This window comes from Rhinopithecus roxellana, chromosome 9, assembly GCF_007565055.1.
Source record: "Rhinopithecus roxellana isolate Shanxi Qingling chromosome 9, ASM756505v1, whole genome shotgun sequence".
NCBI lineage: Eukaryota > Metazoa > Chordata > Mammalia > Primates > Cercopithecidae > Rhinopithecus > Rhinopithecus roxellana.
In genome coordinates this window covers 30,961,049-30,976,583 of record NC_044557.1, presented here as the reverse complement: position 1 = coordinate 30,976,583, position 15,535 = coordinate 30,961,049, and the positions used below count along the sequence as shown (strand labels likewise).

The 15,535-nt window shown below is 35.0% G+C and overlaps 1 protein-coding gene across 6 annotated transcripts in view; it reads right to left on the bottom strand.

Moving 5' to 3' along the window:
- The window catches only part of SDCBP (syndecan binding protein), a 29,784-nt gene that overhangs the window by 2,910 nt on the left and 11,339 nt on the right, over positions 1-15,535 (bottom strand). For 2 of the 6 annotated variants that reach the window (XM_010386790.1, XM_010386791.2), the window contains exons 2-7: positions 15,222-15,287; positions 9,353-9,431; positions 7,999-8,108; positions 3,918-4,079; positions 1,795-1,970; positions 187-358 (exon numbers count right to left, since the gene is read on the bottom strand). In XM_010386790.1, coding sequence (XP_010385092.1) covers positions 187-358; positions 1,795-1,970; positions 3,918-4,079; positions 7,999-8,108; positions 9,353-9,431; positions 15,222-15,272 — 750 coding nt within the window. In that variant the 5' untranslated portion in view covers positions 15,273-15,287. The remainder of the gene's footprint in view (positions 1-186; positions 359-1,794; positions 1,971-3,917; positions 4,080-7,998; positions 8,109-9,352; positions 9,432-15,221; positions 15,288-15,535) is intronic. The other 4 variants (XM_030937915.1, XM_030937916.1, XM_010386793.1 and 1 more) reach the window with 3 other exon arrangements.

Genomic DNA, 15,535 nt, shown 5'->3' with positions numbered 1-15,535 from the left:
GTTATAGGAACTGTAGTTCTAGATAACAGCCCAGATAATTCCAGTGACTGGCCAGAGCAAGAGCCCAGGCCCCATGTTCCCCATCTCCCACCTAAGTCAATGTGAAAACAGCACCACCTAAATACAGTCAAAAGACAGACATTTTCTAAAACTGCAGCAGAACATGGCACAAAGTCTGTTCTTTACCTTCAATCCAATGACATTCTGTCCATTGATTTCACAGATGTTATGTTCTGTGAGAAGACCATTTCTGGCTGCAGAGCTATCTTTCACTATGGATGTTATTTTTCCATTTTTAAAGATAAAACCAACATGTCCAGTGCTATCCTTATGCATGGTAATCGTCCGTTCAAAGGGCCTACAAACATAATAGGTTATATTAAAAACTTAATTCTAAGGTAAACATTTTAATGGATTTCATATACCATAAATGTTGCCATATTGGATACTTTTATAATAAACACTCTTTCTAAATAAGAGCAACTTACAGCTCTGATTTTATATATTCACAGAACATCTTTGTGTAAAAGTTTTTTTTAAGTTTATTCATTATGGTTTGACTGATTTACTAATCAGTATTTCCTTCTTTAAGTATCAAAGACAACTGCTTTATATGGTTTTATCAATATGTTTTTCCTTTAATTAATCAGACTTTACAGCATTAAGAATAAGATAAGCTTTTTAATTAAATCACAGTGGTAAAAATAATTTTTATTTTTTATTAACTTTTGGTATTTTCTACAGCCAAATCATATTTACGAACTATTTCTTTTGTTTAAAACCTTTAAAATATTTCTCACAACTTGACTTTGAAAATTTTATACATTGCTCTATTTGAAAAGAAAAACTAGAGCAGCAGTAAGACTGAGTTCCTCAAGCCCCTTTGGAAAGGAAGGCATGCAGCTATTATTAAAAGGCATCCAGCTGTCCCTCTGAAGTTGTTAAACCAGTTACATTTGCTTGATTCTCTATAAACTCTGTTATCATGTTAGCATAAGGGTTTTATGATAAACTTGTGTTTACAATATTAAATTCAGAAGAGGCATTTCTTCCTGTTAGTACAACTTACTCTTTGAAACTCTGCTTAGAGTAAAAAGGACATTCATCTGAAACATTTACTAAATACCTAAACTGAATGAGCAACTGGAAACACAAAGATAAAACAGAGGTTTCACTGAGAAGGAACAAAAACTCAAAAGCTTACTATAACGATGTGATATAGGTCTACCCTTAATTGGGTACGGAGTAGACAAGAAAATAAATGGAGGCCCCTATTTCACGTGCTAAATGTTTAAGGTCTAAGTGAATGAGCTGCTAAACAGAATATTCCATGTTCTTGGAAACTACTGCTTCATAACTACCCAAAAGTCTTGATATGGTTTTCAGAACTCCCACACTACTTGGAAGTCTGCATGGGCTGTGACCCTCACAATGAGGGACCACTGTGATAGTGATAGTATGTCTACAATTTGAGAGTCCTGATAAAACTAGGCCAGATGTACCTAAGCAGTAAGTCGGAAAGTGAGCCCAGAGATACCCTGCTACTCAGTTACTTCTCCAACATTTTCTATTTTCTAGAGAGATTTGTCCTATAAATTCTGAAATAAGGTATCAGAATGCTTTAAAAACATGCTTTAAAAACAAACAGTCTGCACCACACAGCTGCAAAACTGTAAGGCTCATCAATAACATTTTATCATTTTCTGTAACAAAATAAATTCACAGACTCTGAAAGTCCAAAAAAATGGAAAACTAGTATTGAATTTTCATTTGAGCTGTTTAGTAACAGCTTACCTGTCACGAATGGTCATGGTAATCTTCTCTCCAAAAGCCTGTTTGAGCACCTTGTGCGCTTTATCCGAGCTCCACCCTGCACAGTTTTCACCATTGATCTGGAGTACTTGGTCCCCAAATCTCAGACCAACCAATGAGGCTGGAGAATTAGCCTGGACTAGCTGAACAAATATACCCTAGATAATAAGAAAATAATTTTTGTCATTTACCACTACTATGATACGGTTTAAAATGCTGGAAAATTAGGAAACAACTGTTTATATTAAAAACTCTAGTGACAAAAAAAAAAAAAAAAAAGGAAAAACTATATGAGTGTATCCAGTTATCACCTCAAAAGAAACTGAAAAATTTATCAAGACAGTAACTCCAAAGAATACGGCAAAAAAGTGAGATTTCAATGGCAATTTTTATACCAAATCATAACCCACCTGACCAACCACAATCCCCCCATTCAACTTGGAATACAAAACTAAGGAAAATAAAGTGGGACAACTTTAATAAATGCAAGTGTCTATGAGTCTGATAGAATACCAGATTATCAGTCCATAATCATATTTAGGGGAAAAGCAAGTCACATATTAAAAAGTTTGATGAGTTCTTTTACAGCTTAATAAATGACAGTTTAAGGTCATAATTCTACCTTTTGAGCTGAAGCATTCTTTTACTCATTGGCTAAATTGTGTATAATCAAGTAAGATTAAAGTTTATTTGTCAGACTAAAAAGATGGGCATATTAAATCCACATGCGCAGGCTTATAAAGAACACACAATGAAATAAATACAGAAAACTCAAGTACTGTTAACAAATAACTACTTACATGGATATTTTTACTTACGTAAAATCTCAATCAGAAGTTGAACAAAATATAAATAGATAAGTATAAAAGAAGAATAAGCCTGGTAAAATATAAGTGCATCTACTTCAATCCTAAGCTAGGTGACACATTTCTATCACGTATCTTGTTACATTGTAGAGTGATAAGCAAGAACTAGGTAGCACCCCATATAAGAACAAATGCCCTTTGGCCAAGTGAACAAATCCACTGCAAGTATTTCCTACAGTAGGGCCAAGGGGTCTATGAAAAGTATCTTTTCTCTTTAGGACAGAGGAAAGAACACAAGAGCAATCCTGGTGGAAGGGGCAGCAGTATACTCTATTCCCTGAAGATTCTGGAGAAAGGGCAGCAAAGTCAGAGCATCCCAACCAAGCACACAGATGTATTTTGAATAAGATACAAGTGAGCAAAGCCATCATCGATGATGGCCTCAGCCCCCTGGGTGGGCAGGCAGGGTTGGGGCTTCCTGCCAAGATCAGCCTCCTCCATTTACAGCAGTGCACCACACTTACCATTTTCTGTGTGGAAAGGCTGGATGCACTAAGCTACAGATGTATGACTGAAACTGAATCCAATAAGGCTGAAACTGTAAATTGGGGTAAAGACTCAGCATGTCCTTAACAATTCTAAATGGTTCCTCAGAGAGTAACCCCGTTTCATATATTCAGCATATTAAGGTGAGAGGTAATTATAAAGTAATGGCTGCCCTAATTAGAAAGAAACTTTTACTCAAAAAATGACCTATTAAATTCAAATGTGAAGGATGTTAATAACAAATCTGCAAAAACCACCTCACAAGTTAAACACTGGTCATCTGGTTTAAAAATGCACACACATCCGGGAGATGGAGGTTGCAGTGAGTCAAGATCGCGCCACTGCACTGCAGCCTGGCGACAGAGCGAGACTCTGTCTCAAAAAAAAAAAAAAAATCACACCGACATTGACTATTATTGGTCAGTTTTTTCTTAACCTTCACATCTGCTCTATTTAATTGCCACAATTCTATTATACAAAGTATATTATAATATATGTAGGCCAGTGAAATGTATTCCAGTTAGAATATTCAGAAAAGAAAAATATCTTTCAAAGTAATGTGGCTGGAAGTCCCAACTATGCCTCTGCAAAATAGAACACCCCCAACTGAACAAATTTAAGTTAGTAGATTTAAAATATTCTCAACTACAGATGCACTATTGTAATTAAAGCATTTCCATTTCAAATTATTTTAACATTAATCAATTATGTAAGATATTTAGACAAATTCAAATAGGTATTTAAAATACTTACATTATCTATTGATTTAAGCCTGAGTCCAATTTTTCCATCTTGATCCTTACACAAAATGACTTCACGAATCCCTTGCTTAATTTCTGCTCTACGAATTCCAACATCATTACCCGTAACAGGAGCCACCATATAGTTCACACTGGAAGGTCTTGCTACCAACTGCTGACAAAACCGTATACAATGTGTCAATATTCAGAAACACTCTCCTTGAAAAGAACAATGATAATTAACTGGGCAATCCACAAATAATTTCCTTCAGATAAAGTTTGATGTCTATGAAAATGGCACTGGCTCTATCACTAATTCTTCACTAACTTATTCCCACACATATCATCTCTAATAGATTCAATGACTCTCTGTTGCCCTTTGAATTCATTGGCATTTGTTTCACCGGTATATCGGCTTGTCTTCATCTCAAATGTATTATCTTTGAACTTAAAGGCCATATACTATTGAAATATTTTCCAGACGGTTCTTTATGTCACGATCTTTGACAACGATCTTTGACAATCTGCTTATCCTTTCAGAATTTCCATACAAGGAGCAAACTTCTTACCTCAGTGTTACTGAGAGGATTAAATGAAAACTGCATGGGCACTGGCACACAAAAGAGAGTCAACTATTATGTCTCCTCCACTCTAATAACCATCTATTATTATGATTAACAAATCATATGCACGAACTAGAATGCTCCAGAATACCTACATTAGGGACCTGTGTCAGGTACCATGTTACAAGTTTCTAATTTTTTCAAGTTTTCCTAACCAAAACTGATGTCTTATTTTAAGCGGAACCTTTCCCCAACCAAAAAGGAAATGGAACAATATTAGGCCATTAAAAAGAGGAAATCCTGCCATTTGGACAACATGAATAAACACAGAGAATATTATTCCAAGTGAAATAAAACAGACACAGAAAGACAAGGACCGTCTGGGTCTCACTTATACGTGGAATCTGAAAAGAGTCAAACTCACAGAAGTAGAGAGTAGAAGGGAGGTTGTCAGGGGCTGGGGGTGAGCAGGGCAAAGAATGAGAAAATGTTGGTCAAAGTGTACAAATTTTCAGTTATGAGTATGTTCTAGAGATCTAATGTACAGCATAGTAACTATAGTTAATAATACTGTACTGTATACTTGAAATTTGCTAAGAGTACATCTTTTTTTTTTTTTTTTTTTTTTTTTTGTGAAAACCAACCAGGAACATTCATTAAAAAGATAAGCAAGTTATCCCCAAGAGGGTGAAGCATCACTGGCTGGTTCTGACATTTGATTCAGGCTGAAGGCATGGCAACTCCTCCGGCCCTTGCTGGGAAATGTCCTGCCCAGGCCGCGTGCGGTGCCCCAGTGCAGCTGGGCCCCTAAAAAGCCCCCAAACACATGATCCCACCAAAGGCTTGAACAGAGCAATGTCATCAAGCAGGCAGGGACCACACCTGAGACACAAGGGCAGGGAGGTAAGAGTACATCTTAAGTGTTCTCACCACATACCAAAAGAAACGTAACTATGTGAGGTGGCAGATATGTTAATAACCTTGACTGGTAATCATTTCACAATGTGTGTTTGTGTGTGTGTGTGTTTATCAATACATCAAGTTGTATTGAGATATACAGTTGAATATAAACAATTTTTATTTGTTAATTATACCTCAATAAATAGCTGGAGAGAGGAAGATCCGGATGGAACATCAAGAGAAGAAAAATAAAATATGTGAAATGAAAAATTCACTAGATATGAAGAGTTAACAGAAATCTCCAGCAACAAATTAATTTAAAATAAAACAGAAGAAAAAGAAAAGGTGGCGCACTGAAGAACCCTGGAGATGCAGACACAACAAATGAAGGTTTAGGTCACCCTTCTAGGTATTAACTTTTTAAAAAAAAAGACCAGCTGAAGTATTGCCCAAGGGCAAAGGGATCTAAGCATCCATTTAGTGAACAAAGGAAGTTCTAAATTTTAACTACAGCCTCATGACCAGTTACTAAAATAAGAATCAGAGCAGCTATGACTCTCTTCTTTGTATTTGTATATTTCCTGTAAATACAGCAATTAATCTTTCTGTTCCTCTATACCTCCTTTTACCTTTATGTATGAATTGCTGGTAGTGGTTAACTTTACACTTTTGCCTTTAAATTAAAAATATTCTGTTGGGAATGTGAATACTTATAAGGGTAATTAATATCATATAGTAATCAATACCATGACCACTGCCCAGAGATGGCCACATTAACTGGTATCATCCCTTTGTAGAGAAAGGGTGAGAGCAACTTCATTTATATCGAGGGATACATGGCTTCATTTCATACACCCGAGTTAAAAATGATTTTTATATTTTTAAAGATTGTAAACAAACAAGAATATGTGATAAAGATCATAAGTGACCATGAAAGCCTAAGGTATTTATTATGGAGCCCTTTATAAAGTTTGCTGAACTCTGATTTTATGAAGAAGTTCATCTTTTAAGGAGAAAGTATAAAGTTGTTGTTGTCACATGAAATTCAAGTATCTGTACAAGTGTGTGGATATACTGAGTAGTCAAAGGTGTAGGTGGTAACAGATATTAAGCTACTGTTTGTCAGCTCCAAATCCACCCTTCCAGACTCTACTTGGTGATGCTGGGCCTAACTGTGCAAATTATAATTTTGTTTGTCAGTGACTGGAGTGACAAGCACCTCGTTCCTTCCTGTGTGCTTCCTGCTCCTGTCAGTACTGTGTAAGCCTGGCCCTTTACCCTGGCAGTAGCAGTTGGTTCCAGTCTGCAGCTTTTCCTGACACTCCCAGAACCAGCCTCATTACAACCCCTCAGAGGCACCAGTAGTGTCCCCTCATTCGAGGTCTGAGTCCCAGCTCTGTGGGGCTCTTCCCTCAAGGTTCTAGGTTCTGCTAACTCCAGTCTCTCCCCTGTGTCATCTCAGTCCTAGGAGAAGCTGTTAGCTAGCTGCAATTACATCTATGTCCATTTATTTTTTTTTCAATTTTTCAACCTCTTAAAATACCTACTATTATTTGTTTTCCCAACTGCATCACCACTAACACAAGTTTTCAATAAACATTTGGTAAATACATAAATGCTAGGTACTGTATATGCATTGGGATATGGCAACAAGACAGACACAGATTTAACTACAATTATAATAAGTGGTACAAAGTGCTATGGTCATAGCAATAACCTTAATAAAAGGTTATCAGATCCATTATAATTAAGCTAGAATATGGAGTCTAATTACATGGAGCTTTGGATTTCAAAAAGAATGTTAAAAGACTAAGAGCAAAGGCTGGGCGCAGTGGCTCATGCCTGTAATCCCAGCACTCTGGGAGGTTGAGGCAGGTGGATCACCTGAAGTCAGGTGTTCGAGACCAGCGTGGTCAACATGGTGAAACCCGGTCTCTACCAAAAATACAAAAAATTAGCCAGGCGTGGTGGCGCGCGCTTGTAGTCCCAGCTACTTGGGAGGCTAAGGCAGGAGAATCACTTGAACCCAAGAGGCAGAGGTTGCAGTGAGCTGAGATCACACCATCGCACTCCAGCCTGGGTGACAGAGTGAGACTCCATCTCAACAACAACAACAACAACAACAACAACAACAACAACAACAAAAGAGATTATGAGCAACAAAGATATGATAGACCTAATGTATATTTCAGAATGATTAACTTAGCAACAGCTTAGTACCATCGAAATAAGTTACTAGAGGAAATTTAAGAGAGTACTATAATAATGAAGACTAGAAGTACAGAAACCCTGAATATGGTTATAGTAGGACTAGAATGGATAAAAAACAGACAAAATGAATACAAGAAACAGAAACGGAATCAACAGGACTTAGTAAATGACTAAATGCAGAAGACAAAGGAGAATGAACTAGTAAAAGGTATCTGAATCTAAGTCCTAATAAACTCAAAACAGTGTAGCACAAAATGAAGTAGACTATGTAAGAAACAATATCCAAAAGGAAGTCTAAAATTTCTGCGAAGTGAGGTCCAATGCTATTGTATATTTGTAAGTTAGCCACAAACAGGAAAGCTTATATTAACATGTAAAGTATGGTTTTATATAATTCAAAATTAATTACACTGTACGTACCCCCTGAAGTGGTGCACCAGAAACCACGGCCACATTTGCACGTATTTCTTCTTCATTTAAACTCAGCCCCATGTATTGAGACAGCTCCGGATATAGTTTGGGATAGAGATCTAATAAGTAAATGAATGAATGAATAAATTAAAAAGCACTTACAGAATACACAAAATGAAAACCTCTTTTATTATGGGCTTCTGCGTATTAACAAAATTATACTTAAGTTATAAAATCTAGAATGAATTTAAAGTAGCAATTTGGAAAGGCATCTCCCCATCTCTGTAACCATTAGAAATGGAAAATACCGAAAATGTTTAAAATTCATAAAATATGAAGACATCTGAACTGAAACAACCAGATTCCTAAACACTCAAAAGTAGAAATAACTTTTCCAAATAAACTATCTTGCCTTTCCTGTTTCTTAAAATAAACCTACTTGATTAGGAATTTAGTAAGAATACCACTTACCAATTCAGAACAACTGACTAAAATATCTATTTGTCAAGTCAGCTACTTTATAACTCATTCTGTAAACAGGGCTATGGAATGATTCTTCTGAACAATTTTTTTTGAAAGCTTGTAAATTTTAGTGTCTTATCATTTTAATAATTTTAACCACATTCCAATGAAATCCTGCAAATCATATTTTTAAATATTAACATTATTTCACTTAGTAGTAGTTATATACTATTTCCAAAAGCTCTTTTCTGCATGAGACTTAAATTATCTGTGACTTAAAATGAATTTTCTATGAGGCAAGGTTATAAACTGTTGTAAGACAAAATGACAGGCCACAAAACTTTATTTAACACTTATTTTGTATCTTAAGTCACAGTATTTAGGAGCTCTGTCCTGAATCCCTCTGAACCTTGAAGAAAAAGGGACCAAAGACAGGATACAGAGAATGAATAAAGGCGTCAATATTTAAGAGGCTTCCCAAAGAGGAGGTGGTTGGAAATTTCAGAAGCTCCCATAGGAAAGACAGAAGACAATTCAGAAAGTTCAACAACAGCAGCATGATGATAGTTCTTAAATGTGAATTCATATAGTTCTTACATGTGAATTCATATATATAATTCATTCATAAATGAATCAGCCACATGTTAGGGATTTACAAGTCAGTCTAAAATCAATTTTCATTAAGCCATGAAATACATCCCCATATCCACAGTTCACTATCTTAATTAGAAAAAGGGTTATTTTTTGAAGTAAACTTTTTTTTCTTATTCATAACTATTTGAGCTTAACTACCAATTTTTATGCAGCCTGTCAAGAAAAAAAATTCTTGGATTCCTTATTTGAGCAAAAGAAGGTAACAATATTTCTGTTCACAGAGAATGAACTCAAAGTATAAACCTACTTCCATCTTGAGAGATAGGTGCAGAAGCTTCTGACAAAATTGCTGGATTGGCAGGGTTTGCAGAAAAAGCAGTTTGAGCCTGAAAAAGAAAAGAAGAAAACTGTAACAATATGCTATACTTACTTTATATTCTTATATAATTTATAAGCTAAATCCAGTACTTCCAAAAAGAAACTAAAACAATGAATTTATGTAAGAAAGTTTAATTTCAAACATGTCACCAATACATTTTTTCAAAGGAAATCTGCAAATCAAAACTATATTTGATATTCTAAATACTTTTAAGGCTATCACAAAAAAATTGTAGAAGTACTATTCTACATGTCTTATAACCAGTATTTCATAGTGCTGCCACAATAAATATTTTCAAAGTGCATTCTAAAATGAATAAATTTTACATTTTCATTATTCTTTTACTAATTAGTCCAAGTAAAAATATTTTATTTGCATAAGAAAAAAGCATACCCATATTCATATAAAAAGTCACATATCAGAAAAACACCTAACAAATAAATACTAAGTTGCTAATATTTACCATTTTAGCATGTCCCACTGAAATCATCTTTATCTTCATCGCAGCAAGTATAGGAAAGGGTTTATGCTAAACACTTTTAGAACATCAGAAATTATGAAAATAGCACAGTTTATCACTGACATAAATGGATGATGACAAGGTAATATAATTTGTAACTGTTAAACTTGCCAAAATCATTCTGACACACTCTGACACTCTAGCATTTATCAGTGCTATTCATGCCCAAGTATCCACTTCTCAGGGCTGCCTCGATGGCCTACATCATAAGTATTTCACTGATGGAAATACTTTATCCTTTACCATTAGATCTGACTTTCTGAAATAGCTATATGTCATTAGAGACAAGTTTGGTAATAAGTTGTATGACCAATCTCTACCAACTTTTTACTTTATTGGAAACGTGTCATTTTAAAAATGAAGTTCATAGTAGTATCTCAACCTAGCCCTAAAATCAATGTCAAGAGTAGTCCCAAAGATGCTTTGGAGATATGAAAGCTTAGGTTAAATAAGTACAGCCTACAAAAGCTTTGAATGGTACTAAAGTCATATGTTCTGATATACTTGTTGAGTCATCCTTTAATATTTATTATTTCATAATTTGTTAAACATTCTAGATTTAAACAAAATACAGCATGAACATCTTTATAACTGTAAATAACAATCCACAAATTGAACATGTGTTGAACTTTGAAAGTTCTTTCACCACGATTAGCTAAAAGGAGCTAGTGGCTTGTTATATTACTTCTTGAATCATGTCTAACAAAAAAAGTACTGTGCAGCACTGAAAAAAAAAAAGAGCTATAAAGACATAAAAAGACATGGAGGAAATTTAAGTGGATATTACTAAGTGAAAGAAGCCAACCTGAAAAGGCTACATACTTTATGATTCCAACTATGACATTTTGAAAAACGCAAAATTGTGGAGATAATAAAATATTAGGCCAGGCACAGTGGCTCAGGCCTTTAATCCCAGCACTTTGGGAAGCCGAAGTTGGAGAGGTGCTTGAGGCCAGGAGTTCAAGACCAGCCTGGGCAACACAGGAAAACCCTGCCTATGCAAAAAATTGTTTTGGCCGGGCACAGTGGCTCATGCCTGTAATCCCAGCACTTTGGTAGGCCGAGGTGGGCAGATCACCTGAAGTCAGGAGTTCAGCTGACCAACATGGCATGTTGTCATGTTTCTCATCGCCAACATGGCAAAATCCCGTCTCTAGTAAAAATACAGAAATTAGCTGGGCATGGTGATGGGTGCCTGTAAATTCCAGCTACCCGGGAGGCTGAGGCAGGGAGAACTGCTTGAACCCAGGAGGCGGTGGTTGTAGTGAGCCAAGATCGCACCACTGCACTCCAGCCTGGTGACAGAGCAAGACTCCGTCTCAGGAGAAAAAAAAAAATTTTTTAAGCTAGCTAGATGTGGTGGTGTATGCCTGTAGTTCCAGCTACTTAGGAGGCTGTGGCAGGAGGATGGAGGCTGCAGCGAACTATTACTGTGCCACTGTACTCCAGCCTGGGCAACAGAGGAACATCCTGACGCTAAAAAAAACACAAAAGCAAAAGCAAATTATTGGTTGCCAGGAGTTTCTGGAAGGGAAGAAAGAACAGGCATTAAAGGATTTTTAGAGCAGTGAACCTATTCTGTCTAATGCTACAATGGTATAGTCATGTGCTGCATGTTCTGATCAATGATGAACCACATATACAACAGTGGTCCCATGAGATTATAAAAGAGTTAAAAAATTCCTGTTGCCTAGTGACATCATAGGTGCCGTAACACAACTCATTAGTTTGTGGTGATGGTGGTGTAAATAAGCTTACTGCACTGCTAGTCATATATAAAAAAGTATAGCACCTACAATTATTCATGGTACATAATACTTGATAATGATAATAAATGACTTTGTTACTCATTTATGTATTTCCTGTGTTATACACTTTATCTTTAGAGTATATCCTTTTACTTACAAAAACAGTTAACTGTAAAACAGTCTCAGGCAGGTCCTTCAGGAGGTATTCCAGAAGGCACCGTTACCATTGGAGATGACAACTCCATGCATGTTACTGCCTCTGAAGACCTTTCAGTGGGACAATGTGGAGGTGGAAGACAGCGATATTGATGATCCTGACCCTGTGCAGGCCTAGGCTAATGTGAGTGTGTGTTTTAGTTTTTAACAAACTTACAAGAAATTTTAAAAAACTAAAAATTTAAAAAATAGGAAAAAAGCTTATAGAATCAGGATATAAACAAAGGAAATATTTTATACAGCTGTACAATGTGTTGTGTCTTAATATGTTATTACAAGAGTCAGAAAGTTAAGAAATTAAAGTTACAGGAAGCTAAGGTTAATTTATAATTCGACAAAGAAAAATCTTTAAATAAATTTAGTGCAGCCCAAGTATAGAGTGTTGATAAAGTCTACAGCAGTGTACAGTAAAGTCCTAGGCCTCACATTCACTCACCACTCACTCACTGACTCACTCAGCGCAACTTCTAGTCCTGGAAGCTCCATTCATGGTAAGTGCCATATACAGATGTACCATTTTAAATCTTTTACATCGTATTTTTACCATACCTTTTCTGTGTTTAGATACACAAATACTATTGTGTAACAACTGCCTACAGTATTCAGTACAGTAACATGCAGCGTTACTGTATCATACAGGTGGGATCATACAGGTTTGTAGCATGGGAACAACAGACTACACCATATTGCTTAGATGTGTAGTAGGCTATGCCATCTAGATTTGTGGAAGTACACTCTATAATGTTTGCACAACAAACTGTCTAATGTGGCATTTCTCAGAACATACCCGTCTTTAAGCAACACATGACTATATACATGTCACTATACATTTGTCAAAATCCATAGAACATATAACACCAACAGTGAACCTAATGTAATGTAATGAAAATATGTAAACTTCAGGTGATATAAATGAGCCAGATGTACCGCTCTGGTGCAGATGCTGATACTGGGGGAGGTTGTGCATGTGTGAGGACAGAGGGTATACCGTACTTTCTGATCAATTTTGTTGCAAATCTAAAATTGCTCTAAAACACAGCTTACTAATTTAAAATACTTCTCCTTTGTATGTAGTTATGATTTTCTATTCTTTCATTGCTATTGTTTTTAATCCAAGGAATACTGAAGAATACATATAGACAGCTCCCTGCAAACAAAGTTATATAAATTTAATTATGTTATTTGCAGAAAAAATGAAACAAAAGGATGTAACCCAATTTTAAGTACTGTAAACCATTAAATGTAGCCACTTATTTCAAACTTACTTTGAAATCTGACACTACTAAAAAAAAGGGGTTACAGAGGAGCATGCCAGGGCCTATTATTTCTGCCATTAACAGAAAGGATGTGGAAAAGACATGCTTGTAGCATCACTTCTGCCAAATTCTGCCCACCGTATTAGGAAACTGATAAGCTCTGGTTCTATATATCATTATTTATTAAAAGCTTACTTTGCATAAGTAGAGGAAACCACAGGCTCTTGTCAGGATTTGGAATGGAGAGAAAGGTCTAGGGACTGTATGATGTTAAAAGCCACAGCCTAATGGCTACTGTAGAATAGTTTACAAAATACGAATTGTTGGTTCATTGCTGTAATTTAGCTTTGCTGTAGTGTTAAAGGCCAGCAGATGAGAAAATGAACACTACCTTCCTTCATAATAACGTTTCAGGGGAATCTTAAGAATAAAAACAAACATGAGTATCACCTACCTTAGAAAATGATACAAAAACAAACACTATAGCCAAAGAGTTTAATGGCTAGATTAGGAATATTTTTAAATTCAGGAGTAATAAAAGAACCATGTTTTCCACTCCTTATTCACTGTTCTATCTCCCAGCTGCTTTCTGCTCTGAATATAAAAGGTTCTTTAATGTAAATATCTATGTAATTCACTTCTGCTTAAAGAGGGCAGCATGATACAGATTGTAGCCCTCTTTATTTTTCATTCCAATATTTGTCAATATCAACTCTTCTTCTGCTGCTGTTTTCAAAATCAAAAGCCTCAGCTCATATCTGACTATGGTAAATTTACATTCAATTCCATAAAAACCTAACAAAAAAAGAATGAAAACAAAGAATAGATTAGTTATTCTTATGGGTCTACCTAAAAATCCTTATCAGTTAATGTGTTGATGTCATATTAATGGCTAAGCAGTTATTCTGGAAAGCTAAATATTTCAGATAAAAGTCTTTTAAAAAGAGTGCTTGTTTAGATGAACTACGTGGAAATAAAACCACATGAAGAAAATACTGACAAAATACTAAAGAAGTGATAGGAAGATGTAAAAGATGACTGAATAGGCCACGTGAAATTTTGAGGCATCAAAGCCTTGGCAGCTGAACTGTAGATTTCAGAGATTTTACAACCTTCATTTTAATATCCATACTGGACCTATGATAGAAAATAATTGTTCATAATTCAATTATCAATAAGTAAATCTCACTTTCTAGTAAATTGAAGACAGGGCACCAATAAAATGATCTTCAAGGTAAGGAGTTTTCATTTATTTTGTCAAATTAAAATAATAAACAATAGCTGAAGAAATTCTAAATTGATAAAGAGATCAAGCTGAAAGCTAACCATAAACAGACAAATCTATCATATATTACAAATTATCCTCAGTTAAAATAATTATCAAAAATTTCCCAAATAGCCAGAATTGGTCCCAATTCCTCACTTTGTTCTTAAGCAGAAGCATGTGTCTTCAAAATACAAAGGACTATAAAAATTTTCAACTCAATGATATTAGAAATACTGCAATCTCTACACATTTAGAGAATAAACAAGTGAAATGTCTGCTGCTCATCTCTCAAAGGAAAGAAATCACTACACTTTCCCTGTGCTTTTAAATAACTGCTCTTCTAAAAGTAGCATGTACTCCACTATTTCTGTAATTTTAACTTCAATTAGGAGGCAGAGAATTACTTTAAAGAGTGGTCATACCTAAAGATCCAAAAGACAAATATACCAATTTTATACAAAACTATGAATATCTAAAAAATTGGAGCATATTTTATCAACTCAAATATGTTACATATAATTTAAATTTTAGACAGAAAATTAAGCTACATGTAAAAAGTGTAAGTCAAATTAAAAAAAAATCTCATGCCTATTAATTCACAGTGAAATGAAAAAAAATTGCTAGTTTTTCTGTAAACTTTTTAGTCTGCAATTAGTAAAACTAAAGAAAGGTTTATGAAGTGTAAAAATGAACAAATATATCTGCCATTTAGCTATCTTGCTTTACTTCACCTATAAGTAGAATGTATGTTACTGTGCTTGTTTTGAAAAAAGTATTTAAACTATCATACCTGAATTACTTTGTCTACCTTCAAGTCTTCAAGAGATGGATAGAGCGACATTTTTGCAGGATTCTTCTAAAGAAAAAAAGAAAGTTATATTACTCTGATGTCACACAAATTGAAATAGACACATAAACACGTACAACTATTTAACACAATAAAAAACATTTAAGTGGCAAAACATATTAAAAAATAGGAATATATAGGCCATACCAAAAGTCAGCTGATAAACTTAAGAATCACCAAACTACCTCTCTTCCCCTAATATTATTACTGAACTATATCCATCACCGATTTTTAAAATTCCTTTCAAGTAAAAGTCT